Source organism: Rattus norvegicus, chromosome 8 (assembly GCF_021556685.1).
Source record: "Rattus norvegicus strain SHRSP/BbbUtx chromosome 8, alternate assembly SHRSP_T2T, whole genome shotgun sequence".
Lineage (NCBI taxonomy): Eukaryota > Metazoa > Chordata > Mammalia > Rodentia > Muridae > Rattus > Rattus norvegicus.
The window spans coordinates 118322949-118349342 of NC_141541.1; the positions used below are offsets into that span (position 1 = coordinate 118322949).

General features: G+C 48.1%; 3 protein-coding genes and 1 long non-coding RNA gene across 29 annotated transcripts in view; 1 reads left to right on the top strand and 3 right to left on the bottom strand.

Annotated features, from left to right (window-relative positions):
• The window catches only part of Setd2 (SET domain containing 2, histone lysine methyltransferase), an 85583-nt gene extending 69804 nt beyond the window's left edge, over positions 1-15779 (top strand). For 6 of the 13 annotated variants that reach the window (XR_015626717.1, XR_015626714.1, XR_015626713.1 and 3 more), the window contains 5 exons: positions 742-853; positions 7673-7724; positions 12681-12761; positions 14585-14686; positions 14987-15772. Coding sequence is in view for 2 of the 13 variants with exons in the window: in NM_001401163.1 (NP_001388092.1) it covers positions 742-853; positions 12681-12761; positions 14585-14686; positions 14987-15148 (457 nt within the window). In the remaining 11 variants the exon portion in view is untranslated. 13 annotated transcript variants of the gene reach the window in all.
• On the bottom strand, positions 12185-15133 carry LOC108351781 (uncharacterized). Of its 2 annotated transcripts, XR_015628072.1 has the most exons (3): positions 13595-15133; positions 12488-12592; positions 12185-12342 (listed from the first exon to the last, which is right to left on the bottom strand). It is a non-coding gene; the product is annotated as an uncharacterized LOC108351781 (long non-coding RNA). The 2 variants fall into 2 exon arrangements; XR_015628071.1 differs by lacking the exon at positions 13595-15133 and having other exon boundaries at positions 12488-12682.
• A 2239-nt stretch (positions 15780-18018) lies between the features above and the next one.
• Positions 18019-21202, bottom strand: Nradd (neurotrophin receptor associated death domain). Of its 3 annotated transcripts, XM_087560470.1 has the most exons (6): positions 21091-21202; positions 19887-20018; positions 19462-19651; positions 18839-18881; positions 18607-18749; positions 18019-18521 (listed from the first exon to the last, which is right to left on the bottom strand). In XM_087560470.1, the coding sequence occupies exons 3-6, from the start codon at positions 19502-19504 to the stop codon at positions 18205-18207; spliced, it is 546 nt and encodes a 181-aa protein (XP_087416596.1). In that variant the 5' UTR covers positions 19505-19651; positions 19887-20018; positions 21091-21202; the 3' UTR covers positions 18019-18204.
• Positions 21203-21572: 370 nt separating this feature from the next.
• The window catches only part of Nbeal2 (neurobeachin-like 2), a 30355-nt gene continuing 25533 nt past the window's right edge, over positions 21573-26394 (bottom strand). For all 11 annotated transcript variants that reach the window (XM_087562419.1, XM_087562417.1, XM_087562415.1 and 8 more), the window contains 17 exon segments: positions 26285-26380; positions 25851-25975; positions 25624-25764; positions 25368-25498; positions 25156-25265; positions 24947-25064; positions 24750-24847; positions 24564-24680; positions 24032-24121; positions 23839-23948; positions 23494-23666; positions 23288-23382; positions 22969-23085; positions 22713-22871; positions 22484-22632; positions 22083-22218; positions 21573-21989 (listed from right to left, as the gene is read on the bottom strand). In XM_087562419.1, the coding sequence (XP_087418545.1) occupies positions 21888-21989; positions 22083-22218; positions 22484-22632; positions 22713-22871; positions 22969-23085; positions 23288-23382; positions 23494-23666; positions 23839-23948; positions 24032-24121; positions 24564-24680; positions 24750-24847; positions 24947-25064; positions 25156-25265; positions 25368-25498; positions 25624-25764; positions 25851-25975; positions 26285-26380 (2067 nt within the window). In that variant the 3' untranslated portion in view covers positions 21573-21887.

Here is a 26394-nt window from a genome sequence, read left to right on the forward strand (position 1 = left end):
GTTACAATCAGTTGTGAGTTGCCATGTGGTTGCTGGGAACTGAACTTGGAGCCTCTGGAAGAGCCAGCCATCAGTGCTCTCAGTGACTGAGCCATCTCTCCAGCACTGCACCTGTTTTGTTTTGTTTCTTTGTTTTGTTTTTGTTTCTTATGTGAGTTCCAAGGACTGAATTCCAAGGTCATTAGGCTTGTTTGAAAAGTAACTCCTCCTCAGCATCCCCACAGCTACTTTAACTATTGCCTTTATTGATTCTCTGTGATAGCTGACTGCTGACTCTTGGCTGTGAATACCCTCACTACAAGTCTAACTTAAAATCAAGCCAGGTGTGGTGGTCCACACCTTTTAACCCCAGCACTTGGGAAGGAAGTAGAGGTACATAGAGGTGTTCTCTCCACATAGAGAGTGTCAGGCCAGCCAGGGTGATACAGTGAGCCTCTGTCTTAAATTTTTTTTATTTTGCTTCAAGTACACAGTAGGTATAGTAGTTACTGATCTCTCTGTCTGCTCCATGTATTTTTTCAACCCAGGAAATGTCTAGTGCACTGAGCTGTTTGAAATGCTGTGTTTGTTTTCTTCCTGTTGTCAGTGCCAGCCAGCCATTGCTGAGGAGAAGCTCTCAGAATACCTCAGTCTTATAGTTCCGACTTACCTATGTTCTTGCATATTATGTCGTTTAAACTCTATGCCAGGCCTGTCTGTTTTTTTACCCATGACAGCTTGGCTGTTCTTCCCTTTTTCTAGACAGACTCAGTGGGATCCTCCTACCTGGGAAAGCCCAGGAGATGATGCCAGCCTTGAGCATGAAGCTGAGATGGACCTGGGAACCCCAACCTATGATGAAAACCCCATGAAGGTGAGTGTAGTTCCATACCTGTCGTTTGAGCAGCTTTGTCCTTCATTCAGTGAGATTAGTAATCATGTAGTTCTGGGGTTTGTTCTCTTTCTTTGGAAAAACATGTCAAAGTTCAGAGGTTGAGAGATGGCTCAGCAGTTAAGAGGCTTTTCCTCCAGAGGGTCCAGGTTCAATTTCCAGTCCTACATGGCAGGTTACAACTGTCTATAACTCCAATTTCAGGTGATCTGATTCCCTTACATAAATATACATACAGGCAAAATACCAATGCCCATGAAATTAAAAAACAAAAAAAAAAAAACAAAAAAAAAAACACATGTCAAAGTTCTGTTCTGCTGTATTAGAGGAGAGATGGAAGCCAAAGGGAAAGGCCATTTTTAGACATTCGAGGACTTAGATGCACACCGACTTCCTATGCACCTAGGGAATATATTTAGGAGAAAATGTGAGGCCCCCATGGCAATTATACACCAATACTCCTTTATAAATTTTAATAGATTAGCTCTTTTCTTCTTGATAGTGAGTTGTATACATGGTTTCTTTTTATTTGTACTTTTTTAAAGCATAAACTGTCTAGCCCAGGCTGTCCCTCACCCAGTGATCTTGCTGTCCCAGTGTTGGGATTATAAGCATGTGCCAGCATTCTGCTTGGTTTGACTCTTTAAATTGGGTACTATGATGGACATTGTAGTTCTGATGCTGGTTAGATCTGGAATGAATTTAAACTGGTTCTGTTAAAATCCATCAAAGGGTCATGGAGATGTCACAGTGGATGAAGTTCTTGCTGCACAAGCCTCGGTCCCTCGACACTCCTACAGTATGATGGGGAGACCAGAAAGGGAGAGTGTCCCAGAAGTTCCTGGGCCAGCGAGGCTAGAGTGTGTAGCATACTGGCAAGAGATAATAATAGAGAACCCTGCCTCAGGAAAAAAATGAAAACCATTGGTTATGTGGTATGCAAACCGTATTCAAACGCACACCATGAACACAGGTGAATAGTGAATGGACGGACAAGTCTCACCGAGGAGCCAGAGTGGTGGCTCACACCTGCCGTTATTAACTAGGAGGGTTGCAAATTCGAGGCTAGCCTTAACTGTCCAGCAAGATCCTGTTGGAAGAGAACAGAATTGGCAAGGACTGCTAGTCAGGGGCTCCGTGGGGGATGCTTGCACTTCTAAGGCAGGTGGTCTGTCTGATCCCTGGAAGCCACCCTCGAAGGAGGGAATTAACAGTCAGAAGTTGTCTCTGGCTTTCAAGTGCATACTGTGTGCCCCTACACAAATTAAAAATAATAATAGCAACAACAACAAAAGAACACCTTGTGATTCTCAAAGAGAATAAAACTTCCTTGTTTGTTTACGCTGTTGGGCAGAAGATACTATGGAAATGCTAGAAAAAAGAAAACAGGGAAAATTTTACTCTTCATTTCTTCCTCTGATGAGATAGTTACTGAGGTTAGAGGTGATTTAAATATGAAACAAGTACTTGCTTGTTTATAAGGAATTATCCTTATTTATCAGTAAGACTAAATTATCTCCAGGGATGAGTTTCTTTTTTTTTTTTTTTTTTTTGGAGCTGGGGACCGAACCCAGGGCCTTGCGGTTGCTAGGCAAGGGCTCTACCACTGAGCCAAATCCCCAACCCCCAGGGATGAGTTTCTTAAATCAGAAGTCAGTCATTCTGTGTGTTTTAAAACCTGAGGATTTTAGTTTTTCTTAAGGACATAAAAGGAGGTCTTAACTTATTAAGGATGGGTCAAGAGTGGGAGTGAAAAGCACGTGGGAGTGGATCCATTTTTTAAAGTATTTAATGTATATGAGTACCCTGTCGCTGTCTTCAGACACACCCAGAGGAGGGCATGGGATCCCATTACAGATGGTTGTGAGCCACCATGTGAGTGCTGGGAATTGAACACAGGACCTCTGGAAGAGCAGTCAGTGCTCTTAACCGCTGAGCCATCTCTCCAGCCCAGATCCATTCCTCTTATGTGTCATTAATTCTCCTAGGAATGTCTTGACTTCTGCACTGTGTACTATAGCAGGCGTCTCACGGTGTGACCCTGGCTGCCCTGGGGCTCCTTTTGTAGACAGTGATCTCTGTGCTTCTGCTTCCCACCGGGTTTATGGGCATATGTCACTAGGCCAGACTGAACTGAAGTTCTCACTTGTTAGGTATCCTCCATGTGAACCAAGGCTTTGGGAGGACCTTGGTATTTAAGAATACAGAGGAATCCTGAGGTCTAAAGCTTGAGAACCATTGTAGGATTTGTAGCATGCATATGCCTCACAACAGGCTTCTGTCTTTCACTTTAACACATCCTGTGATAATTAGCACATAACTTAGCTTTTTCTGGGAGTGTAACTGTTCGTTATGTTTTTCATTTATTTTCTCACGTTAGTGAACCCCAAAACACATCACTATGTTTCATTTTAAACTGTTACTGGTAGGCTACAGCTGGGGTTAGGATTCAGCTGGGCTAGGAGAGAGGTACGCATCATTAGTCGGGCAGATATTCAGTATGCGAGAGTGTAGACTTGATTCTTGCACCCATATCCACAGCAGTAAGCACAGAAAGTTTGATAAAGTGTTACAAAAAAGAAACCTTTATTTAGGGAGGTTCTGCTTTAATCCACTATTTAGCATTTTCAGTAGTTCATTCTTTGGTGTAGAATTTTGTTTCCATCTTTGGTTTGATCGATCGATGAATCGATTGATTTTGAGACATGGTTTCTCTGTCTAGTCCTGGTTTGGAAATCACTTTGTAGACCAGACTGGCTACTTGGGAGCTACCACCACTCTGCTCGCATCATTTTCTTTTCTCTTGAAGAATTTCATTCAATATTTCAGGTCTACTGGTGATGAAGTTTTTGAGCTTGTTTTATCTGGAAAAAGAAAAAATCTTATCCCTTCAAAAAGTACTGAGTAGGCCAGGCATGTTGTTGCATGCACTGGGGAGGCAGAGACAGACGGATCATGAATGTGAGGCCAGCCTAGTCTACAGAGTAAGCCAGGGCAGTCAGGGCGAGACAGAGAAACCCTGTCTTTAAAAGAGCCCAAGTAACCAGTTCTATTTTGGTACAACAAAATTGAGCGGATCAAACAGGGAAAAAAATGAGATTCCACCGTTCTCATACTCCTCCATCATGTGTACACACAGTCCCAGAGAGCTGTACATTGAGGGTTTCCTTGTCTTCATGGTTTGGTGTTTGTTTCACTTTTGTATCGAATAACACTCCATTGTGTGATTTACCACTGTTTGCCCAGTTACTGCTGAATTTTCATGTAAACACCAAGGAACATAGGAATGTGTTTTTAGACTCTTACTTGAAAGGTATTGTCACTGGATATAGAATTCTATTTTCGCCTAACCTAGCCTATCCTGTCCTATTCATATAGAAGTTTAACCTGCCTGTACGTTTGTATTCCACAAGGCCAAAGGGCGTGTCAGATCTCCCAAAAACTGGAATCACAGATGGTTGTGAGCTGCCATGAAGGTGCTGGGAATCAAACCCAAGCCTTCTGTAAGAGCAGCCAATGCTTTTAACCAATGAGCTGTTTCCCTAGTCCCTTGATACCTGGATATAGAATTCTAAATTGGTACTTTTTCCTACTTTGGGGAGGAGGGGATTGGAGGGGAGACAGGGTCTTTCTACATAGTCCTGTCTGTCTTGGTACAGTGTAGATAAGGCTGGCCTCTGACTCACAGAGTCTACCTGCCTCTGAGTTCTGGAATTAAAGAGATGTGCCTGGCCTACTTTGCAGTTCTTTTTTCTTTCCTTTTTCTTTTTCGGAGCTGGGGACCAAACCCCGGGCCTTGCGCTTGCTAGGCAAGTGCTCTACCACTGAGCTAAATCCCCAACCCCTGCAGTTCTTAAAGGCACTATTCTTTTTTGTTTTGTTTTGTTCGGACAGGGTTTTGCTCTTCACCTACTTATAATTGTTGTGATGAGAAAGAAGCATTCCTTTGTTCTTCCTTACATATTAGTTCTTTTCTATATGATTTTCAACAACTTTATTGCTATATACTCCAGCTTTCTTTGTGTTTACCTTTCTTGTGATTGATTGCACTCTTATGAACCTGAACTGACAATGTTCATCAAACCTGCAAGTATCCAGCCGTTGTTTTTCTAGGCTGTTCTGGTGGCGTGCTGTCCGTTCCCTACGTGTCTCACTTGTATACATGCCATGCCGCCAGACTGCCAGAGTTTTCACAGCCACTGAGTCGTTGTCTTTTTGTTTTCAGTTTGTGTAGTTCCTGTTGTCCTCTCTCTAAAGATTACTGAAGCCAATATTGATAATAGCCAACTTCATCCAGTGGGCTTTCAAGTTTCAAGTACGCTTCTCTTACAACGTTTGCTTTTGTTTTGTTTTAAGACAGGGCTGTCCTAGAATTTAGTGTGTAGAGCAGTCTGGTCTTGAATTCACAAACATGTTGCCTGCTTGTGCCTGTTTGGGTGCTGAGATTTAAGATGTGTACCACCACACGCAGCTGTCTTAGTCTCTGACCCATCATCTTTACATTTTCTTGTGTTTCTAATGTAAAGTCTAGACCAGAGCTTTCTTGGCTCTGTTAACACTTTGCTTAGACATAGCGGCCGAAAAGGCAAGTGCTCGGTGACCCTGGAGCATGAGGGCAAGGTTAGGAGTGGTCAGTCTTTGGATCTTTCTCAGACTGTGATTTCTGAACAGTCCTTCGTCTAGATTGGATAGCTAGAACCCACTTCGGTATATCTCTCTTAGCATTTTACAGTGTAGACAGGAGAAGGGCACTTAGGAGGAAAGTCCTCATACCTTACCATTTTTATTTCCTTGGTGTCTTGATTTAGACTATATGCCCTTCAGAGCCATACCTTGCACCATCGTAACAAGTTTTGGTCAATTCACAAACCTTGTGTGATACATAGAGGTTGAAAGATAGCTGAAACTGGGTCTTCCTCACCTTCAAGTTCAGCCTGGCATACTGCTGTAGTAGAAGTTGTGCCAAATGCTTTGAAGTGCTCAGTAGTCATCTCCTGAGAATACATATGTCAGAGATAGCACAGGAATAGTGATTTCTGCCTGCACAATTAAGGTCTGAGTATTTGAGACAGGTTTTATAAAATCATAAAAATCATGGAAATAGTAAAAAATCTGGTATATTAAGAATTTGGGTATAGGGGCGGGGCTTCAAAAAAAAAAGAATTTGGGTATATATGAAATACTGAGCAAGACAGAAACAGAAGAGTAGGATTGGCTGTGAGTTCTTGGTAGTTACTCAGTAAACATCAGGCCTTCCTTGGCTCCTTTTCTGATTATGGTACCAAAATGGCAAACAAAAACACACACCTCAGGAAAGCGTGTCAAGAATAAATTGTCTGAGGTCTGCATGTGATGAACATGCAGGAGGTGAAACTAGGACATGCAGAGGAATCAATCAGATACATGTCTCTATAGTGAAACAGACAGATACATGTCTCTATAGTGAAACAGGCTTGCTTGACATTTGTGCCGGATGAAAGTGCACAGTGTTGGCTAGCAGAGTAAGGAACTAAGAAGAGGCACAAAAAGACATTTGAGATGTATTATTAAAGTTCAGCAAACTAGGCTGAATATGGTGCTATCTACCCCTTTAATTCCAACACTGAGAAGGCAGAGACAAGCTCTATGAGTTTGAGGCCAGCCTGGTCTCACATCAAGTTCCAGACCAGCCAAAGCTATGTGATGAAGCCCTATCTCAAAAAAAAAAAAAAAAAAAAACCAAAAACAAAAACAAAAAAACAAATAAACAAAACAGAGAAGATTAAGCAAAGAAGATGAAGAAGAAGCAACAATGGCCTAGTGTTATCCAGTTTTAGTATAGGTAGAGAAGGTCCATCATTCAATTAAGTATTAAGAATGGAGAAGAGAGCAACAAGAAATATGACAAATTCATCGTGAAATTTGAGCTTGTTGGGTTCAAGGTAGAAGCTAAGAAAAGTCATTTTAGATACAGAAGTTTAAAAATGAAAGCTTTTATTTTTTGAGCACTCAAAGAGGCAGCTAGTTTGGGATCTGAGCCATATCCCTAAAAGGAAGATTGTACAAAATCCTTAAAAAATGGAAACATAAAGTGAGGGGAGCTGGGGGAACCTGCAGTGTTGTCCAACTGTATTTTGATATTATGGGTTAGCAAAGCGAGTAGATAAAGTGACAGGTCATCTGCATGTAGTTAATTAGGGCATAACAAACAATTGGTTATATATTTTATAACTTATACACATTGGTTTAGTGCTTTAGGTAATGGCAATTTCTGTGGTCTTTATCGGTTAATAAGTTAACAACAGACAATTAAGAAAACATTTGGAGAAGTGGAATAGGTGTTGATTCCTAAGCCTGGAAGCATGAACTCATTTGACCTTACCAGCAAGATGGGAAAGTGTCCTTAAGATGTCTGGATGGACTAAGACAGCTTTTACATCAGATGCTCTTCAGCCAGAGAGAATTTCCTAGCTCCCCTAGGGCCTGGGACCTGGAATGTATTAGTTTCTGCCTGGAGTCTGGAAAGGAAATGGCAGTATAGTACTTAGAATACGTTTCTTTTGCTTGTTCCCAACAAGCTGTTTGAACTTCCTGCAGGATTCAGAGTAGGAATGTGTGTCTCACAACCCAAACTTGGGGCTTCGAGTTCCTCTTCGTTAAGCTTATTGTGTGGCTCTGGTACTCACAGGGAATGTATGCTACATCAAACTAGGGGAAGATGAACAGTGGGCAAAGAACTCTGGAAAGTGCTGGGTGGTAGTAAAAGGTTTTGATGACTAGACTAAGCACCTATTAGAGCCTTCCTTCTCTGTTTCCCTCCAGTGTGTTCCCTACTCTTGACCATCTTGTACTCTCTTCCATCATCCATCATGTGGTGAGTGTTAAGTCAAACCTTCTTTGAGAACCTCAGAACTGAACCATGTTGACTGCTTGCCCAAGCGAGAGAGAGCAGTGTGTTTGCTTCTGCCTCCTGGATTAACAATGTTCATCTCAAGGTTCCATAGATGTCCCCGTGTTATAAAAAAGAAGTTGCAGATGGTAGGATGTGCAGCCAAGAGGTTTTCCAGTTGTTGATCCTATTTTGTTTTTAGAGTTGGAACAATTTGCAACATGATTTCATACACTATCACTTACCAGTAATGAAAAAGGAACCCACATTTAGAAGATTGTCAGAAACAAGAATGTCCCCATAGAAGTGGTTCAGACTACTCAGTTAGCATGGCCGCTTATCAGCTAGGGCACAGAGAGGAAGCTCTAGGCCTGCCTTGTACTTGTAGGTGCAGTGTGTGGGTGGAGACCACTGGTTCCTGGTAGGACAAGAACTGTGGGCCCATGGCTATCTAACTCTGCTTTCCTCTGAAACACCATTGCTAGAATTTGGTTCATTAGGGTCCCTTTTCTGTCACTCCCTGCCCTTGATTTTTCTTTTTTTTTTTTTTTTAACAAATTAAGCAAAATTAGCAGCTCTCTCTAGAAGCATCAGTAGAGTGGTGTTTCTGAGAGTAGTAGCAACAGTGTGGCAGCTTCTATGTTCTCAAGGACTTTCTTGGTAGTTAATGTAATATGCAGCCATGTGTGTGTGTTGGAGCACTGAGTCTGAACTCTGTATTCCTGATGACTCTGTGTCTACTTCTAGATCCTTGCTGCCACCAAACACACAGTTTCTCATTCAATAATCTTTTTTATAAATTCACTTTCCATCCTGCTCGCTGCCCGCAAGTGATATTCTATATTTTAAAGGGGATTTAACTAAATTCATGAAAGAAGAGATAGTGGGTGAATTAGCATTCTCTTTCCTTCTTCAGAGCCCATCTCTGTAAACCTAAGCCCTCCTCCCCCTTAAAAGGCACAGAGACGTTTGACTTAATTGTGTCTCGTGTCTAAGAAAGAACAGTTTGCTTTTGTCTTATCCTTCATTTTCTTTGTGAGTCCCAGTCACACAGTAGGCTTCGAAAGCAGATGAACTCCAAGTCCCAGTAACTCGAAGGTGCTGAGACTTTATCTCTTGTTGATTTCAAACAAGGTTTCCTGGGAAGTCAAATGTATTAAAGGTAAAGGCTGACAGCAGGATCAGCTTCTAAAAGCAGCAAGGGCTGGCTTTTTCCCAAGCCCTCCTCCTGCTTATTCTCTGTGTGTTCATCTGACTGTCACTTACTTACACAGGCTTCCTCCAGAACTCTCCACTGAACTTCATATATCATAGAACCCACATAAGAAAAGGCAAACTGATCATTGCTGAGAACACTTTGCTTTTTATGTACGAGTCCTCACCATAGTCTAGTGATTTTCTCAAATGTTCGTGAGGCTGCTTTTTCTAAGATATGTTGTCTAGCCTCTCATGAGGTGAGGGCCATTAGGTCCAGTCTGATGTCTTCTGGTGCTAAAGAATTTTTCCTAGGCAATAGGAGTCTATTGTTGGAAATACTAAAATATCCTGTGGAACTTTGGGAAATTGGAAGGATCCCAGATGTTTTCCTGGCAGTAACAAGTGTTGTCTTTGGCTCCAGCTTTGCTTCTTTGCTTGGCATTGGGCTTAAGTAGGTGTTAGTGCCTCAAATGAGTCCCATGCCGTACACACACAGAATGGTTACTAGCTCCTGAATCTTGCTTTCCTAAGAATTCTTAGTCTCTTTTCTGTTTTTATGATTTATCTGATATACAAGCCTGGCATCCTTCATTTGCCCGCATTCCCTATCGGGCTCATCTGCTCAGCAGCAGAAGCGACTGAGTGTCCTCCTCTGAGCTCAGCACACTGTGCTTTGTCCTGGCTAAGGCTCTCCCAGTCTTGCCAAGTTGGATCGAATTAGAAAGTGACTAAAGTGCATTGAATTTCTTTAGCTTTTGTTTGTATTTTATGTGTATGTGTGTTTTTCCTGCTTGTATGTATATATATACTTGTGTGCCTAGGGCTTGTATAGGCCAGAAGGAGGTATCTGATGCTCTGGAACTGGGGTTAACAAATGCTTGTGGGCTGTTATGTGGGTCCTGGGGATCAAACCTGGGTTCTTTAGAAGAGAAGAGCCATCCTTCCAGCCCCTCTTTTCTCTTTTTTTCTCCCTCCCCACTCCCTCCCTCTCCCCTTCCTCTCCTGTCAGTCGGGTCTTATGTAGATCAGATTACCTTGAACTTGCTAGGTGGCCAAGGATGACCTTGAACCTACTGATTGATCCTCTTGTCTCTACCTCTCAAGTGCTGGGATTGCAGGCAGGCATCACCATGCTAAGTTCATGTAGTGCTGGGACCAAACTCAAGGTTTCCTGCATGCTAGGCAAGTACTTTACCAACTGAGTTACAAACCTAGGCCCAGAGTGACTTAGCTTTCTGAAAATACATTCTATTTAGAGCAGTGGTTCTCAACCCTCCCAATGCCGCAGCCCTTTAATGCAGTTCCTCGTGTTGTGGTGACCCCCAACCATAAAATTATTTTCGTTGCTACGTCATAACTGTCACTTTGCTACTGTTATAAATCATAATATTCTGTATGAATCTGTGTTGGTTGACTCTTGTGAAAAGGTTTGTTGGACAGCTCTCAGGGGTCAAAACCCACAGGTTGAGAGCCTGTGATTTAGAGGGGAGCAGGACCCTCACTGATCCTGCCTCTTCCATAGAATCAGGATCCTAGTGATGGCGTCACTCGCTTTTCAGAGCTATCAGAGAACATCTGGGGATACGCTTGCTTCTTGCCTTAAAGATAATGTGTCTTAAAAGGTGGTCTCACTCTGTCACCTGGATGTACTAAAGCTTACTGCAGAGCCTAGGCTGGCCTTGAAGTTACTCAGAGCTATCCTCTTGCCTCAGCTTGTCAAGTTCTGGTAATATGTGTGTGAGCCACCGTGTTCAACAGCTTGTCAAGTTCTGGTAATATGTGTGTGAGCCACCGTGTTCATATCATACGGGCAGATAATTCTGGATCTCTGGCTACCTGTTATTTTACTGTGTGATACATGCTTACTAATCAGTCTCAAGGCAAGCTGTGTGACACTCGTAAGCCCAGCATTCAGGAACCTGAGGCAGAAGGAATTGCAAGTTTTTGGACTTGTCCAAAAGAAAAAAAAAAGATTCCAAATCAAAACATTTGAAAATAGTTTCTTGTGGGTTTTGTTCCAAATCAAAACATTTGAAAATAGTTTCTTGTGGGTTTTGTTTCACTTTTTCCCTATCAAATGGCTGGGGGCTCTATTTAATTAATCCCTGAGTCCCACCTCCCATATAGCCATGGGAAGAGAGGAGAGAAATGGCAAGTGTGTATGTAAAGCCTAACTAGTCAGCTCTGGGCAACCCAAAAGCCACTTGTTTCCGAAGCAGGAGTAAGTAGAGGGACTTGCAGAGCTTCCTCAACAGTCTGTGCACTGTGTGGACTTAGACGAGACAGACCTGTGTGGAGCTTGGGTGTCAAAGGCTGCACTACCCTCAACCCCTAGTCAGAATGTGAACAGGGCTTGGAGAGAAAGCTTGGTGGTTAAGAAAGAGCACATGACTTTCCTGCAGTGGCCTGAGTTCAGTTTCCAGAAGCACATTGAGTGGTTCCCATCCAAGGGCATCTGATGCCTCTGGCCCCTGTGGGTGCCCACTCTCACGTGCACATATGCGCACACGCACGCACGCACGCACGCGCGCGCGCGCACACACACACACACACACACACACACACACAAATGCATAATTAAGGAGAATAAAAATAGGGGCTAGAGCTGGGCGGTGGTGGTGCACACCTTTAATCCTAGTACTCAGGAGGCAGAGGCAAGTGGATTCTAGTTGAATTCTAGGCCAGCCTACCTGGTTTACACACCAAGTTCCAGGACAGCCAAGGCGATATAGAGAAACCCTCTCTCCCCTTCCCCCCAAAATCTGGTGTGGTTTGGTGGCTTGAGTGGTTGAGAACAAATGTCGGCTCTAAGCAGAGCAGTTGCATGTAACTCCAGGTATAAATCCAGTTCCCAGAGAGACCAGGCTTGTGTGTGCTGCCTATACATACATATACTGGGATGTATATAAATACATCTTTTCTCTTTTTTTTTTTTTTGAAACCCTGTAAGCACCAGCTGGTATTCCTAGAGCGTGGAAATTTATATTCCAAGAGCAATGTTAATGATCATTTTTCCATGGGAAGGGCATTCTAGTTATGTGCATATGGCTTATATGCTGGGGCTGATAGCTCATGACCTCTTGGTCTTGCCTGGGTAGAGGAATTTGGTATCCTCCCCTCTGGCATTGCTAGAAAGGTGTATTTCTGGATTTATTTATCATCAACTTGGAAAAAAGGTATTGGTGTTCTTAGCATCTACTCATCTGTTCACATGCATGGCACTTATGCCATGTCTACACAGTCGTACATAACTCCTTGGTTTTGTTTATTTGGAACTTTTTTGAGACAGGATCTCTTGTTTCTTGTGTTGAGATTGTCGTATGTAGTCTAGGCAGCTCCTCTTTGGAAGGAAAGGTATGAGCACCAAGGATCTTTAGGACGGGGCACTTTGTTCTGGAATGCTGACCTGTCGGAGCCGAGAGAGGTGGGATTAGCTTGAGTGTAGTGTGCATACCTGCAGAGTGATGTAGCGTGCACACCTGGAGAGTGAGCCACTGTGAAGCAGCTCGAGTGCCCAGCTACAGGAAGGTAAAGATGGGGCTTTGACTCACCGTGGAGCGAGACTGTGATTAGGCTTACAAGGAGGCCAGACTCAGTGGTTGATTCTGAAACTGTTAGCCGAGGAGCCTTCAGACCTTGTCCTACTAGGTGTAGCCCTACTAGGGGAAAGAAATGTGAGTTCTGGAACAGTAGGGCATCACCAAACTGACACCTCATGTCAGCACTATTGTTTTCTCATTCTAGACATCAAAAAAGCCCAAGACAGCAGAAGCAGACACCTCCAGTGAGCTGGCAAAGAAAAGCAAAGAAGTATTCAGAAAAGAGGTAAGGCTTGGAAGATGCGGACAGCAAGTCCTTGCTTAAGTATGTGCGTCTGTCTTGTCTGAAGCTTGTATCTTTTGGCCCAAAGTACTGCTTTACCTCTCAAGAATTCCATAACTGTCTCTTCCTGACCTGAGAGGAGGCCATCTGCCAACATGTTTGCTGTTTCACGATGGGCCTCCTATAGCGTCTCAGGCAGCAGAGAGCTATGGCCCGTGTTAGGCTTACTGCAGTAAGCGCTCCCTTACTTGCATCATTTGACAGTGTGGTTGTTTATGATGACACATTGGTATGTCCCTTTATGACTGGTAAGCACTCTGGTATCTGTTACAACAGCCCTTGAGATAAACAAGACTGAGATCGTTGTCTTAGAGAAACCTTTAAGGTCAGAACTCTTAGGTCTCAGGTCCTCTGATCAAACTATGGTTGTCTTTCTGTGCTGTCTCCTGGTAGCTGCTTGCTCTATCCTCTCAGTTTCTGTCACCACCCATCAGGACACTAAACATTTATTTAAACTAAAAGTTGACAGAGGGGTGCCATGACGTGTGTGGAGGTCCTTGGAGACTCAGACCATGAAGCTTGGTGATGTCTTTGTCCACTAAGCCATCTCACCAGCCCCCAGATTCTAAACTTCATTCATTGAAAGGGTTCATAGTGTGTTCAAGTTAACAGACCTGTAAAGAATTGAGCTGTGTGAAAAGTGGGCCATGATAGGGTTGGAGACCAATGCTCAGAATATCATGAAGGGCTCTTAAATCTAGGTTAGAAACTGGTCAGACGGCTCAGGAAGGACGGTAAATGTAGCACAAGAATGAACAGAAGCAAGAAAATGTCACCTCTTTCTGGAAGTCCTGCGTCTTGAGCACTGGTCACGTGGGTGGTGTTGAATCTAAGGCGGACAGTGCTGTGCCCCTTCATGTGGTGCTTTGTGTGGAGGTTCACAGAGCATCCTCTGGGTAAGAGGTTCATCCAGCTGACTGTGGCCGTTGAACAAAGACCATTCAAAAAACTTAGGTAGACATAACAGGGTCACAGACTGTTAGGGATGGAGAGACCCTGCCCTGTTTGGGGCACTTCCTTGAAGTAGCTGTGTCAGTGGCTTCTGTCTTCCTTTTCTGTGACCTTATACCATAATTGCTTGGTCTTGACTCTGAAGCCTGAAAGAGTTACAGGATAGGGCAAACCTTACAGAAATAGCTCAGAAGAGGGCATTGGGGATGGCAGGTTGAAGAGTCCTGCCCTCGATCATCCTTCTGCTGTTACCCATGTGTCCATATGCTTTTGGTGGTTATTATGGTCTGTGTAATACTTAGAGGCTTGAGTAACCCATAAGGGCAAAAAGCTGACCTGGGGGCTGTAGGATCGCAAAGCCTCTGGTACCTCAAGAAGAGCTGCTCTGCCCTGCCTTGCCTCCAGGGTCTTAGAACCTTCCACCAACTTCGTAGGAGTACACAATGCCAGACAAGCTATAGCCGCGGCTGGCCACCAGAACCTCTGTTTGTGATGGAGAAGCCCTTGTGGCCTAATTACCTCTTATAGATTTCAGCCTACCATGAGACCTTGGCCACATTTGAATTTTACTTGTGTGAAACTGAAGGCTACTGCAGCTGCCTCTCTCAGTGAGGTTTGGTTGGTCTGGCTAAGGAGGCACTTTTCCTTTCAGGGATGGGCCAGGATCTCTTGCATCTCACTGGCTTCCTAGCATTCTGGTTACCTAGATCAGCAGCTGAGGGAAGAAACAGGGCTGGCTGGCTATGCTTTTTGCTGCCTTTTCTATGATCCCATCTGTACAGTTGAGCAGCATGTCTCCTACCTTCTGTCTGCAGATGTCTCAGTTCATTGTCCAGTGCCTGAATCCTTACCGGAAACCTGACTGCAAGGTGGGGAGGATCACGACGACTGAAGATTTCAAGCACCTCGCGCGAAAGGTACTTCCTGTGCTTCTGCTCTGTCGGTGTTCTTAGCAAGCTATGTACCTTCAAAGATACTCTCCATCAGGAAGTGTGGTTTATGTGCCAGATGCCAAGGCTTGGGGCCCAGGAATGTGAGGCAAGGTTCAGAGGTAGGAAAGAAGATATCTAAGGGACTTTGAAAGCTGGGTTTTCTCCTGTGTCCTGTGCCAGCTTGCCCCCCAACCCATCCTTTGATTTAATTCCAAACCTGTCCTCCCTCTTCAATCATTGTCCCTTCTGATGGTGCTGCGGTCTCTCCTTCTGTGCCCTGAACAGCTGACTCATGGAGTCATGAACAAGGAGCTGAAGTACTGTAAGAACCCTGAGGACCTGGAGTGCAACGAGAATGTGAAACACAAAACCAAGGAGTACATCAAGAAGTACATGCAGAAGTTTGGGGCTGTTTACAAACCTAAAGAGGACACTGAACTAGAGTGACATCAGGCCAGAGTGGAGTCTGAGCAGAAAGGATGAGTCCTGTGGCTTCTGCCCTACCCCACGGCCAGGGCTGTGCTGCTGGTGTGATGACCCAGCATCCAAGCAGTTCAGACTTGCAGGTGTCACTGTAAGCTGCAGAGTGAGCTCTAGCTACAAACGCCCCTAGTTGTGAGCTGCTGGTGTAACACTTACAGGCCATCAGAGGCAGTAGCCTAGGGAAGACCTTGGCCACACTTGACCCCATTCTCAAATCTGGGTCTCCCCCTTGGCGGTGCTGTCAGCGCACAGACCCATGCGCACCCTCCCCCAAGATCCTTTACCCTGACAATATGTATTATATTTTAATGTATATGTGAACATATTGAAAATAATTTGTTTTCCTGTTTTTGTTCAGTGTTTGTTTGCTGTTAGCTATGTGCTAGAATCATGGAAAGACTTTGTCAGGATGGTATAAATTCTCCTGCAAGGTGTAATTTGTTATCATGTAAATATTCAAAGCAGGCTGCCTCGTGGTTTTGGCCAGCCTTGTGCTATGTTGATAAGATTGATTTACTGCTTAAGATCACTTTACTTTATCCAATTTTTACTGAACTTTTTATGTAAAAAATAAAATCAATTAAAGAACTTGGAATGTGTGTTCCCTCAGACTCAGTCAAGTGTCCGTGTTGATGTCACTGGAGAAAGGATGTAGTGTCCCTGGTGTGTGGAGGTGGAGTGCCCTTTCTCTACTGCACTTCGCTCAAGCTTTGTTCCTTCCTGCATGTCCGCCTGTGGGTGGGGCAGACCTTTGCATGTGAATTGTAACTTCAGACTTGAGATCTTGAGGCTGGGCTCAGTTGAGGGAATTTCTAGTCGTTCCAGACCAGAGCATGTAGCTCTGCCATTGGCTTGTTTTAATTTGGTTAGTGGATCGATCAGGAGAAAAGCCAAATGCCTTCTCTCTTGGCTAGAGAGTGTTATTGGACCATTTTGCCTTCAGACTTCACTTCTCCCATCCCAGAGGAATGTTCGTTCATTCAATGTTTGGGTCCTGCTTCTCACTGTGTTCCTTGACACCAGGCCCGGACAAGAAGGAAAGCCGCAAAGAGCAGCAGTGGAAGGGGTGTGGGCACTGGCACGTGGTGAGAGTGAGCCTGTATTCTAGATGCAGGCTCAGCAGTGGCCTCTGTGGGATGACTTTTGATGGAGAGGAAGTTCATGCTAGACTGGGGCCCATCTGTCCTCAGGAATGTGATTCTGCTCTGCAAAACAAGGCTAGGTGGAGAGCCCTGACAGAAATGGGAGCACCTTCTGCCTGTACTAAGTATTTCAGAGATTAGGGTATATCCTTACAACTTTACAAAAATCAGCACCGTGGATGAGCCTCACTGGCTCACTTAGAATCCTCTGTTCGAGTCATACATGCTGTGTGGACAGGGCGTGTGGATAGTCAAGTACCGTAAATGAAATGACGTGGTTCTTACCTGTAGTCCACCCACACACATCTTTGGTATCTCTGGATTCCTTCCAGCCTAGTACCATGCCAGTGCTATACAAAGTTATCTGAGTGCCAGTACATGAATGTGAACCCTGGACACTTCTACTAACCTAGTCTTTCTCCACTTAAAACTTTAAAGCACATTTTTAAGTGGACCATGATCCACTCAACCCTCAACAATTTCTAGTTGTGTCTGTTAAGTGAGTGTTCCTGGTTTTCCAAGGAAATTGAGGCGGTGAGTGGGCATCAAGTTTTGGGCTGTTTGGCTTTTTGCTTTGTTGTCCCCCACCACAGATGCTTCCGTCTCCCCCATACTCCCTCACGCTCAAACAACCTGAGTTGGGACATGGAAAATTTTATACTCATCACTGACTTGGTCCTCAGTGGCCGAGCACTGACTGCTGGAGTGTTGATGTTCCCAGCACGCCAGTCTGAGCCTTCTGCTCATCTTTGGGGATTAGCCTGAGGGTCTTCTTAGGATGAAGGTAACACCCCTCCCCCCCCCTTTTTTTTGGAGATGTTCTCACTCTGTAGCCCAGGCTGGCATCAAACCCACGATGATCTTACCTCAGTCTCCTGAGTGCTGGGACTACAGGTATGAGCTCTGGTAAGCTCTGAGAGCAACAGTGGAAGCAGCTTACAGTAAGCCTCACACAAGCAGTGAATCCTCGCAGCGTCTCAGTGCAGGGAGGGAGTAGGGAAGTCTGGATAAACCTAAAGCCCTTTCAGCCATTGTACTGGGCCTTCAAAGGAGTACAGATGGTTTGGCTTAATGCCCTGTCCTGCACAGCCTGCCTGGCCACTTGTGTTCAAACCGTATGAACAGCTGTGGAAGCCTGTGTGGAGCTCCTTAGCCTGGGTGGTAGTCTGCTCTCGTATGTATGTATGTATGTATGTATGTATGTATGTATGTATGTATGTATCTATCTATCTATCTATCTATCTATCTATCTATCTATCTATCTATCTATCTATCTATCTCTGGAGATTGAACCTAGGACCTTGAGTGCTGGACAAGTGCTCTGCTGCTAAGCTATAGGCCCAGCCGGAGTTCCCGTGTTGAAACATCATCTTTTTCTTGTCTGAAGATGACCTGACGTCTTCAACAACTAGCTCACCACAATTACCTTGCATCTTGCCAGAGCACAAGTCGCACAAAGGGTCCTTTGACGCACCATGAGGACTCACGGGCAGAGGACTTACTAAATGTGCCTCCACTAAGCGGATAAGAAGAGCTCAGGAGGAGATAGGACTTTCTGAAGGGCAGGAGGGTGAACTCCAGTCTGGGCCTCCACAGCCCATACACAGAAGCTCCCTGCCCGCTTCACACATCCCCAAGTCCTTGTCTGGGTCTCCTTCATAGCTACCCAACTGTCTACAGGTACAAGTGGGCTAGAACAAAAAATCCAAAGGTGCCTTTAATACGTGATTTTAAAAAGAAATAGAAAAAATAGCTGGAGCACATAAAGAGGCAGAATGAGGACCTGTGGGGAAAGCCATGCCCCATGCTCTTACCCATCCCCCCAATGAAGTGGCTGGATCTTTTGGGAAGCTGGAGAAGTGCCCTGGGATGTGTCACTCACACCACAGAGCAGCCCTCAGCTGGTGAGCTCAAAACCTGGACCACATCTTCTCGGCCTATGGCAGTCAGAGCATCCTCTAGCACTCTGAGGGTTGCTCCACTGCCTTCTTGAGCAGCCCAGTCCCTTAGCAGGGCATAGGCTGGGTCCTGGTCACAGGCCATGGTTTCCACAGCTTCAGCTTGGTAGCCCAGTTGGCCTGCCAGCCCCCGCCAGCCCTTGGCAGGTTCCCCCAATATCAAGAGCCTCTGGACTTCCTCCTGCTGCTGCTGTGGAATATGCAGGTAAAGTCGGCAGCCAAGGTCTGCATGTGGTCCTGGGGTGGAAGAGAGAAGTTTTAGTGGGTGGTGGGGTAGCACTAGTTAAATACAAAGGACCACAGGCTAAGGAAACATGCTCACCCTGGCTGGGAATACAGGGCTCCAGACCATGAGGAGAATCCACGAAGACACTGCTGTCACCATGCCTTTGGTCCCGGTCAGGGTCCCCCAGCTCTACAGTCCGCGCTTTAGCCAACTGTTGTCTTTGCTTACGTGAGCGCCAGCTGTAGGGGGCAGAGGGTACTAAGACAAGGAACTGCCTCAGAGTCCAGGTATGGGGGCAATGCCACAGGACAGTACCCAGACCACCTACCATTTGAAGGCCACATAGGCAAGCAGACCAAGGACTACAGTAGCTAGGAGAGCACAGTAGACAGGAATGATGTTGCTTGAGGCCCCTGGAGGCTCAGGGGGAAATAGGGAGGAGGTATTGGGGGCTAGGGCTCCCCCAGCTCCTACCCACATTCCTTCCCTGTCCCCATCCTGCCCCTTCAGGGCTGTATCTGTGAAGACAGACAGTGGACAAGCTAGGGAGACACGGCAGCCTCACCGAGATAGACCATCTTAGCATTCCAAAAGCAACAGAGTTTACGGTGTAGCTAAGGACTCGGCATCCAGAGTTGGCTGGCCCTGGAGTGGCAAGAATGGCTCTGCAGACAGACACGTGCCACCAGGTATGACAACCTGAGTTAGATCCCCCAGGATCCACATGGTAGGAGGAGAAAGACTCTGAACCCCGCATGCTTGCTAAGTGGTTAACGGTGCTTGTTCCACCACAGGACCAGAGTTCTATTCCCAGCACCACACTGGATGGCTCACAACCACCTGGGACTCCATCTCCAGGGGTTTGATGCCCTCTCACACACATACATGCACCTGTGTGCACACAAATGGTCCTCCGCTTGCCACTGTGGACACAGTCCCTCCCAAACGTGCCTTGCCATCTTCCAGAAGCCTCCGAACGTCTTGCTATTGGCATCTCCTAAACACATGGCATGATCTCCTCTGAAGCCTTCCTTGGTCTCTCCTCACCCTGGTTGCACCACCTCTGTTTACCATGGCACAATCTTAGATTGGTCGGTTTCCAGAGTGGACTGTGAGAACACACTGATGTGTGGTATTGTCACTGGATCATAAAAATAAAACTTAACTGGAAGTAAAAACTTCCAGTATTTATTAATACTTTCTTCTGCCTTAAAGAAGGTGCTGTCTTCTGCCTTAAGTTCAGTGACCAGTCTTTGTACCCAGTGTGGACAGCGTTCAAGGGTCAGGGACTAAAGCACCTGTGAAGGGACTTGTGCATGACCCACTCTACCTCCCAAACTGCCTGCCACCTAGGATCTGGGTCAAGGAATGCCTACCTGAATACACCACACCTTTGCTGACGTTATGAAGCATGGCGCCACCAGGTACTGCTCGCTGGGCTGTTTCTTGGTGGAGGGGAACTGAGCTGATGGAGCCTGGATCCTGCTTCTCTGAGTCCAGAAGGAACTCTGCAGGAATATGAGGAAATCCTCAGATCTGCTGTCAGGAGTCCCTGGGGGGGCAGCCTGTCCCAATTATCAGCTCACTCCATTCTGGTTTACACAGGGGCTGGAACAGTTTCTTCTGTCAAAAGGGTGGAGGTAACAGCTGGCCCCTGCTAGCCAAAGCTGGAGTCCTGGAGTCCAGCTCAGGATAGAAACCACCCTATCTATCTCGATGACCTCCCCAAATACCTGGGCTGAGTCTGGGGATGTTAAGAGGAGGGCAAAGGAACAAATACTGTGACCCCCGTCTCAGGCTGGAGCATCCCTAGGAACTAGTGACTACACACATCCAAACCCCAACATCCTGACGGCCCAAGGAAAGATCTACACTGTCTGTGTTCCCTCTCTTTCCTCGGGCCAGTGGCCAGTCGTTTCCTGACTGAGTGAAGCGATACTTTAATAGGCTCAGCAAGCTCGTAGGCCATATAGACCTCAGAGGGCCTGAAATGGAAGAACCGGGGAGGACCATCTGGACCCTAGAATGCTAAATCTGCTGAGACCACTTCCTGCAGGCTACAGAGGAGAGGCTCCAGATCAGGAAGGAGGAGAGATCTGGCTTTAATAAGAGACTAAGAAAGACATAGTCCCCAATGGCTACTGCTGCATAGCCAAAGGATCTACACACCACATGGTGTGTCTGAGGTGGGGCTATCAGCAGCTCAGTGCTGTAGACAGGTAAGCCTCTAATGTGGGTGGCCTAACTTTTATGGACTATGTATCTTTGTGTCACCACATTGGGAGTTGGGGGCTTCTGGGATCCTAGTTAGTGGGTGGGCCTGTAAACCAGTAGCAGCAGACGGGCCTTGGAATCTGCCCTACCCATCCTGAGCTGCTGGAGTGGAACTTCTTCGGGGCTCCCCACCCATTTCCAAGCCCAAAATGGGAAGAAACAATTCAACAGCTTCTACAGGCCCATACACACCCCAACACAGACGCTGCTACCCGCAGGATTCGCGCACTAAAGGTGGAAAACAGAGAAAGTTCTGATCCCTTCCACCTAGCAAGAGCCCAGCTAGTCACTCCCACCCCTCCTGACCTTCTGCGGCCACCCCTCCAGGGGTGCTAGGATCCACTCAGCTAGGAAGGCGACGGGAGTCCCTGGAGAGGGCAGGTTCCGGTCTGCCCAAGAGTGAGCCAAGGCAAGGGGCGGGCCAATGGGGGGGTGGTGTTGAAGAGGGGAGCAGGACAATGAAGAGGCGGGGCTGAGCTCGAGGGCGCGGTCCCGCCCCCGCCCCACGCCGGAGCACGCAGAAGCACTCGGAGCGCACAGAAGCAGCAGACACCAGCCCGGTAGGCAGAGCGCGCCAATGGCATGCAAACGCCACGCGATGGACGGCGAGATCTGAAAACCTGGAGCCAGGAGCCAGCTGGCAAAGTCAGAGGAGGCTCCGCTGGCTACACGGAGGCCAGCCTGGTCTGGAAGAGACGTGCCAGGCCAGACCTGGTAACAGAGGCTAAGATTGGTGGCCACAGGAGGCCAAGGACGGCGGGCACATGTAGACTCAAGAAACCGAGCAGTTACAAAACTAGGCCAAGTTTATTGCTGAGAATGGGCAGCGATAGTCACCTTTGGGGATTAAGGCCACAGGTGGTCTTTGTGCTTTACTGGGACGTGGGGTTTTAAAATAAGGATCCCCTCCCACCCCAAATTGTGCAAAATATGCAGCTGCGGCCTGAGGCCGACGCTATATCTCCCCTCAGCCGGCGAGGGGCGGGACTTCCTGGTGATGCCATCTACCAATCCCTGAGCTGGAGGGTGGGCCCCGCCCACCCCCTGGTGCAGTAGTCTCCCGAGCAGAGCATCAGGCTCTGATGTCTGAGCACCTAGGTGCCTTAGCGAGCCTCGCCAGGATTGTACTCAGTCTCCCCAGAGGACACCTGGGAGATGCGCCGCGAGGAGCGCCACAGCTTCCGCGCGAACTGGCTGCTGCGTACCTGGTGGGAGTACAGATGGGATGGGATGCGGTGAGCCCTGGCAGCTGCAACCCAACCAGCCCGGCCGACCAGCCTGCCTGTCCTCATCCTCACCTCAGAAGGCTGCCCAGCACCCACAACGATCAATTTGCCATCTTCCAGGCCCACCAGCACATGACTGCGTTCCTTGGTCACAGACACACTGTGGACTGGCACTTTCATGGGCAGGGGAGGCACAGCAGGCCGCAATCTGGAGCAGGGGAGTAGGTGTACATCAAGTCACAACTGCAAGGAAGGCAGCTAACAGATGCCTGTCCCTGCCTTCATTTTAAGTCTGCTAAACTGAATTCCTGGTTTATAGGACTCCCACAACTGTGTAGCTAAGGAAGGTTCAGGGCAAGAATCCCCCAGAGTAACACATCTAGAAAAACATCCAAGTGGGTAGTATGTACTCCCTAGTACCCTGTGCCAACAACCACCTCCTAGAAGGGCCAGGAACTAAGAGTGGGGCTCACTTGTTCAAGTGGAGGATATGTAGAGAGCACTGAGCGGTGCCCAGCAGAACAAAGTCTTCTGCCACCGTCAGGGCTGTGGGCTGCTCGGTCAGGGTCAGTGAAGCCCGCAACCTCCCATTCACTGAATACAGGTGCAAGGAGTAGGTGACCTGGAAGGATTGGGGACATCAGCAATAGCCTCACCATTCCAGCTGCCCCAATGTCTTTGTCGGGTACCCCGTCCCCATACCTGGGCCCCAGGTCGTTCACAAGCAGAGCTCTGTACAACAATCTGACCTTCAGACCCCAGTGCTAAGTGTGATATAGGTCCAGGCAGTGTGGCACCTGGAGGCCTTAATGCTGCCACAAACTGGCCCCGACGTACAGTATGTATGATCACAGTTCCATCCTAGAGAAAGGCACATTAGGGTGCTGGGCAGAGAACTGGAGGCTCTGGAGGCAGTGCCTGGGTAAACCCCGCCTCCCCAGGGCTCCTGTACACACACCTCAGATCCAGACACTGCCATGTCAAGTTCAGTGCTGATGGCCACGCAACTCACTGCAGCCTCATGTCCGTATAAGACTTGTACAGGCTTTGGTGCCAACCCTGCCGACAGACCATTCTGTGGGAAGCCAGGGTGAGCTTAAGACTCAGGCAAGTGAAGATTTTATGCAAGCCAGAGGGTTGCAGGGTGGCAGAGCACCAGATTTGCTCACAGTAGTAAGGGGAAGGGAGTGACGGGGCAGTTCTGAATGTTCCTGAGGGGCAGATGGACTTCTAGTTTGGGAGACAGGTTACCTCACAGGTCTGCCCACCACACACACCTGCTGCAGAAGGCGCCACACCATGCACGTGGTATCCCGGGAGCCGGAGATGAGGTAGATGCCACAGGTGTCCAGTGCAAGGCAGGTCACTACATCTACATTGGAAGGGGAGGACACGGAGAGCTATTGCATCCTCCCTGGCCCAACTCGGAGCCCCATCCCTCATCTGCCTGTCTCCTTCTCCCAGGCACCAGGGAGGCTTTTACCAAGGTGTCGGCTTAGCTGACTCAGCAGCCTGCCTCGGGATAGTAAGGTGACCCGGAGGCTGCCATCCCAGTGGCCCCCGCTGAAGAGCAGCTTTCCATCAGGAGCCACGGCTAGTGCTTGTCCCCTCACGCCGCTGCCGGGCGCCCATGGCCCACTCAGTAGTTTTTGCACCCTAAACCGAGGGGAAGATGGTAGGTGAGGTTGGGCCACGGGAGAGAGATCTAGGCTAGTGGGGATCTTAGCCAGACCTCTCCTCCATAGCTGGCCTGCATCTGCTTAAATGGGGGAGGTGGCTCAGGGCATAGGACGTTCACAGCACACCCCTACCCGCAGTCCGGCCTTACTTGGGGTTCCCCATGGTGGGATCTTTGCTGAAGCTGAAGTAGTTATTGATGTTTCGGTCGTAGGGCAGCCAGCTGTGAGTGCCCAGCAGTCCACTGGCACTCACGGTCACCTGTCGGTGAGAGAAAATGTGCTACGGTCTGGGGCTCAGGTGAAGGGATGAAGCTAAGGGGTGCCTGCCCCCGGTGCACTGACCAGCATGTCTGAGGCACTCTGGGTGATGAAGGAGTGTGTCTGCCGGTGGGGCACCAGGGCTAACAGCAGAGGTACACCCTCACTGACAACCTGAAGAGAAATGCAGAAGGCTGACGGAGGGACAGCAGAAGGCCCAAGTAGACAGTCTTCTCAGTAGGCACCCTCTTTGGCCCTTGACCCCAGGGACACAGTGGGTGTCACAGAGGTGATTCTGAGAGGCAGACATGACAGCGGTGGGCATGTAGCGGAGGGATACCACAGAAAGAGGGAGAAGCCGGGGTAGACGCAGAAGACCCCAGGGTCAAGCTTGGTCTCGGCCTTGGTCCTCTCATTCCATTACTCCTTGGCCTCAGCCCAGTGACAGGAGGGAATGTGAAGATGCAGGAAGGAATCCCAGGCCAGACTCCCTCCATCCTAACCGCACTCGGGAAGTCACAGCTCCTCCTGGCCCTCCTCCTACCCCCATGTCCACAAGACATCAGCGCGCTAAACCCATCTTACACAAGAAGCTAAGTTCCTGCCCACTTCCCACCTCAGCAAAAAAGGCCTTGAGCTGGTCCAGGTTCTGGAAGATGCTAGGTGAGTGAGTGTCCAGCCGAGCAAGGCGAATGGCGGCTTCCTCAGCTGAGAGCCGGGGTGGGTGTGGCTCCTGTAGACAAAGGCTAGTCAGCTCCATGACACAAGTGTCCCTCACCCCTGTGTTCCAAGCAGTTCTCACCTTCAGCAGCTGACAAGGAGTCTGCCCAAAGTTGCTGATGATCCCTTCCAGAGCCTTCCGCTCCCGTTCATCGGCTACATGGTCCAGGTCAACAGCCCCTGAGAGGAAGGCAAACGGTTAAAACTCTTTCATTGTCCTTTCTTTGTATTGCCTCCGTCTGTGCCCCGGTCGCATCTCAAGTGTGGCCCGTTGCCTACCTTCGTAAGTGCAGTAATAGAAGACATTGAGGGCCTCCTCAGCTGCTGGACCCCGCTGCTTATAGCCAAAGATGAGGTCGATCCACTCATGCAGGTGAGTGGACACGTACTCTGACTCCTGAGGGCAGGAAGTGACAATCAATCCAGGGACTGAGTCCTACCACAGCTCGCAACCCTGGCTGCCCGTCTGTGTGCCGTCACCTCCTCACCAGAGCCCGGCGGTGCTTCTGGATGAAATCCTCAGGAGAGCTGGCCCATGGGGGCAGCACCACATCACCCACCTTCTCGTTGGTCAACTGGAGGCAGCCCAGGTCAAAGCCTAGCAGAGGAGAAGGTTAGCAGTGTGCCTATGTGTTCTTTACCATCCCTGGACACCCCTGTCTGCACAGGCATGCCCAAGCCCCGGTGCCTCGAATGCTACCATTCTGGTTTTCCAGGAAGTCGGGAAAATAGAAAAACTCTGGAATGAGCTCTTTCACATCAGCAGGGCTCTCCAGGCGCGCCTGCCAAGCTGCTGCCACCGAGTGGAACTGCCGGTCAGAGCAGTCGAAGCTGGTGGAGAGACACAGCGAGGGTCAGATGATAGATAGAGGGATACCTAAAACTAGAGGCAGCCTAAGAAGCTGCCAGGAAGACTGTGTGCCCTCTTTCCACCCTTCCACCACCACTGGGCGCACCGGCCGCTCTGTAGCTGGACGTGCAGGGAGGTGAAGGGTTCCACACGGATGAGGTAGTGCATCACGCCTGCTGCATTGGAATAGTGCGTGCCGTAATGGAACTTGTCGATTGTGCCTGCTGGGTCCTCAAAGCTCTCATATCTGAAGCCACGGGGGACACAAGTCAGCAGAAGACCTACGCCCACCCATCTCCAGCCCATGGAGCCCTGCCCTGCCCGTGTGCTCACTTCTCCCTCACGAGCTGGGCATGTTTGGGGTTCACCACACCGATGGGTTTGGACAGGTCCCGGAAGACTGCTGGATTGTTGAGGTCCAAGACTGGGGACACGTAGTCCTGCAAGACCCAGGGGAACTGGCCGCCCACCCAGGAAAGGAGCTGCATGAAGACCCTGGATGGTCTGCCAGCCCACCCTGCCCTCAACACTCAGGGAGATGCTCTCAATACTACTTGGAAAGGCTACAAGGGCACAGGTGGTCTAGGGCGGACACTCCTTCCGGGAGCCCAGGGCACAGCAAGGGAGTAAGGAAGTGGTGGGGGACAGGAAACCAGATCTTAGTCACAGGTAAACTATCTGGGGACAGTGCTTAGGCCTGACCCATTAGCTGGCACTGACAGACTGGGGTAGGGGCTGGAGACAGGCATGCAGAGCGGAGCCCTCACCACAGGGTACTGAGACAGGTCGTTATAGGTGCGTCCTGCAATTGTGTTGAGCTGCATCAGGTACTCAAAGTTGGATATCTCTCGCTGTACCCATTTCTGGAGGGCAGAAT

Excerpts from the sequence above, each read along its gene's own strand:
- Nradd (XM_087560470.1), bottom strand. The coding sequence starts at position 19,504 with ATGCCAATAGCAAGACGTTCGGAGGCTTCTGGAAGATGGCAAG. Across the intron at positions 18,882-19,461 it reads GGCTTCTGGAAGATGGCAAG|CTACTGTAGTCCTTGGTCTG; the intron begins GCACGTTTGGGA and ends GTGCTCTCCTAG. Across the intron at positions 18,750-18,838 it reads GCCTATGTGGCCTTCAAATG|CTGGCGCTCACGTAAGCAAA; the intron begins GTAGGTGGTCTG and ends TGCCCCCTACAG.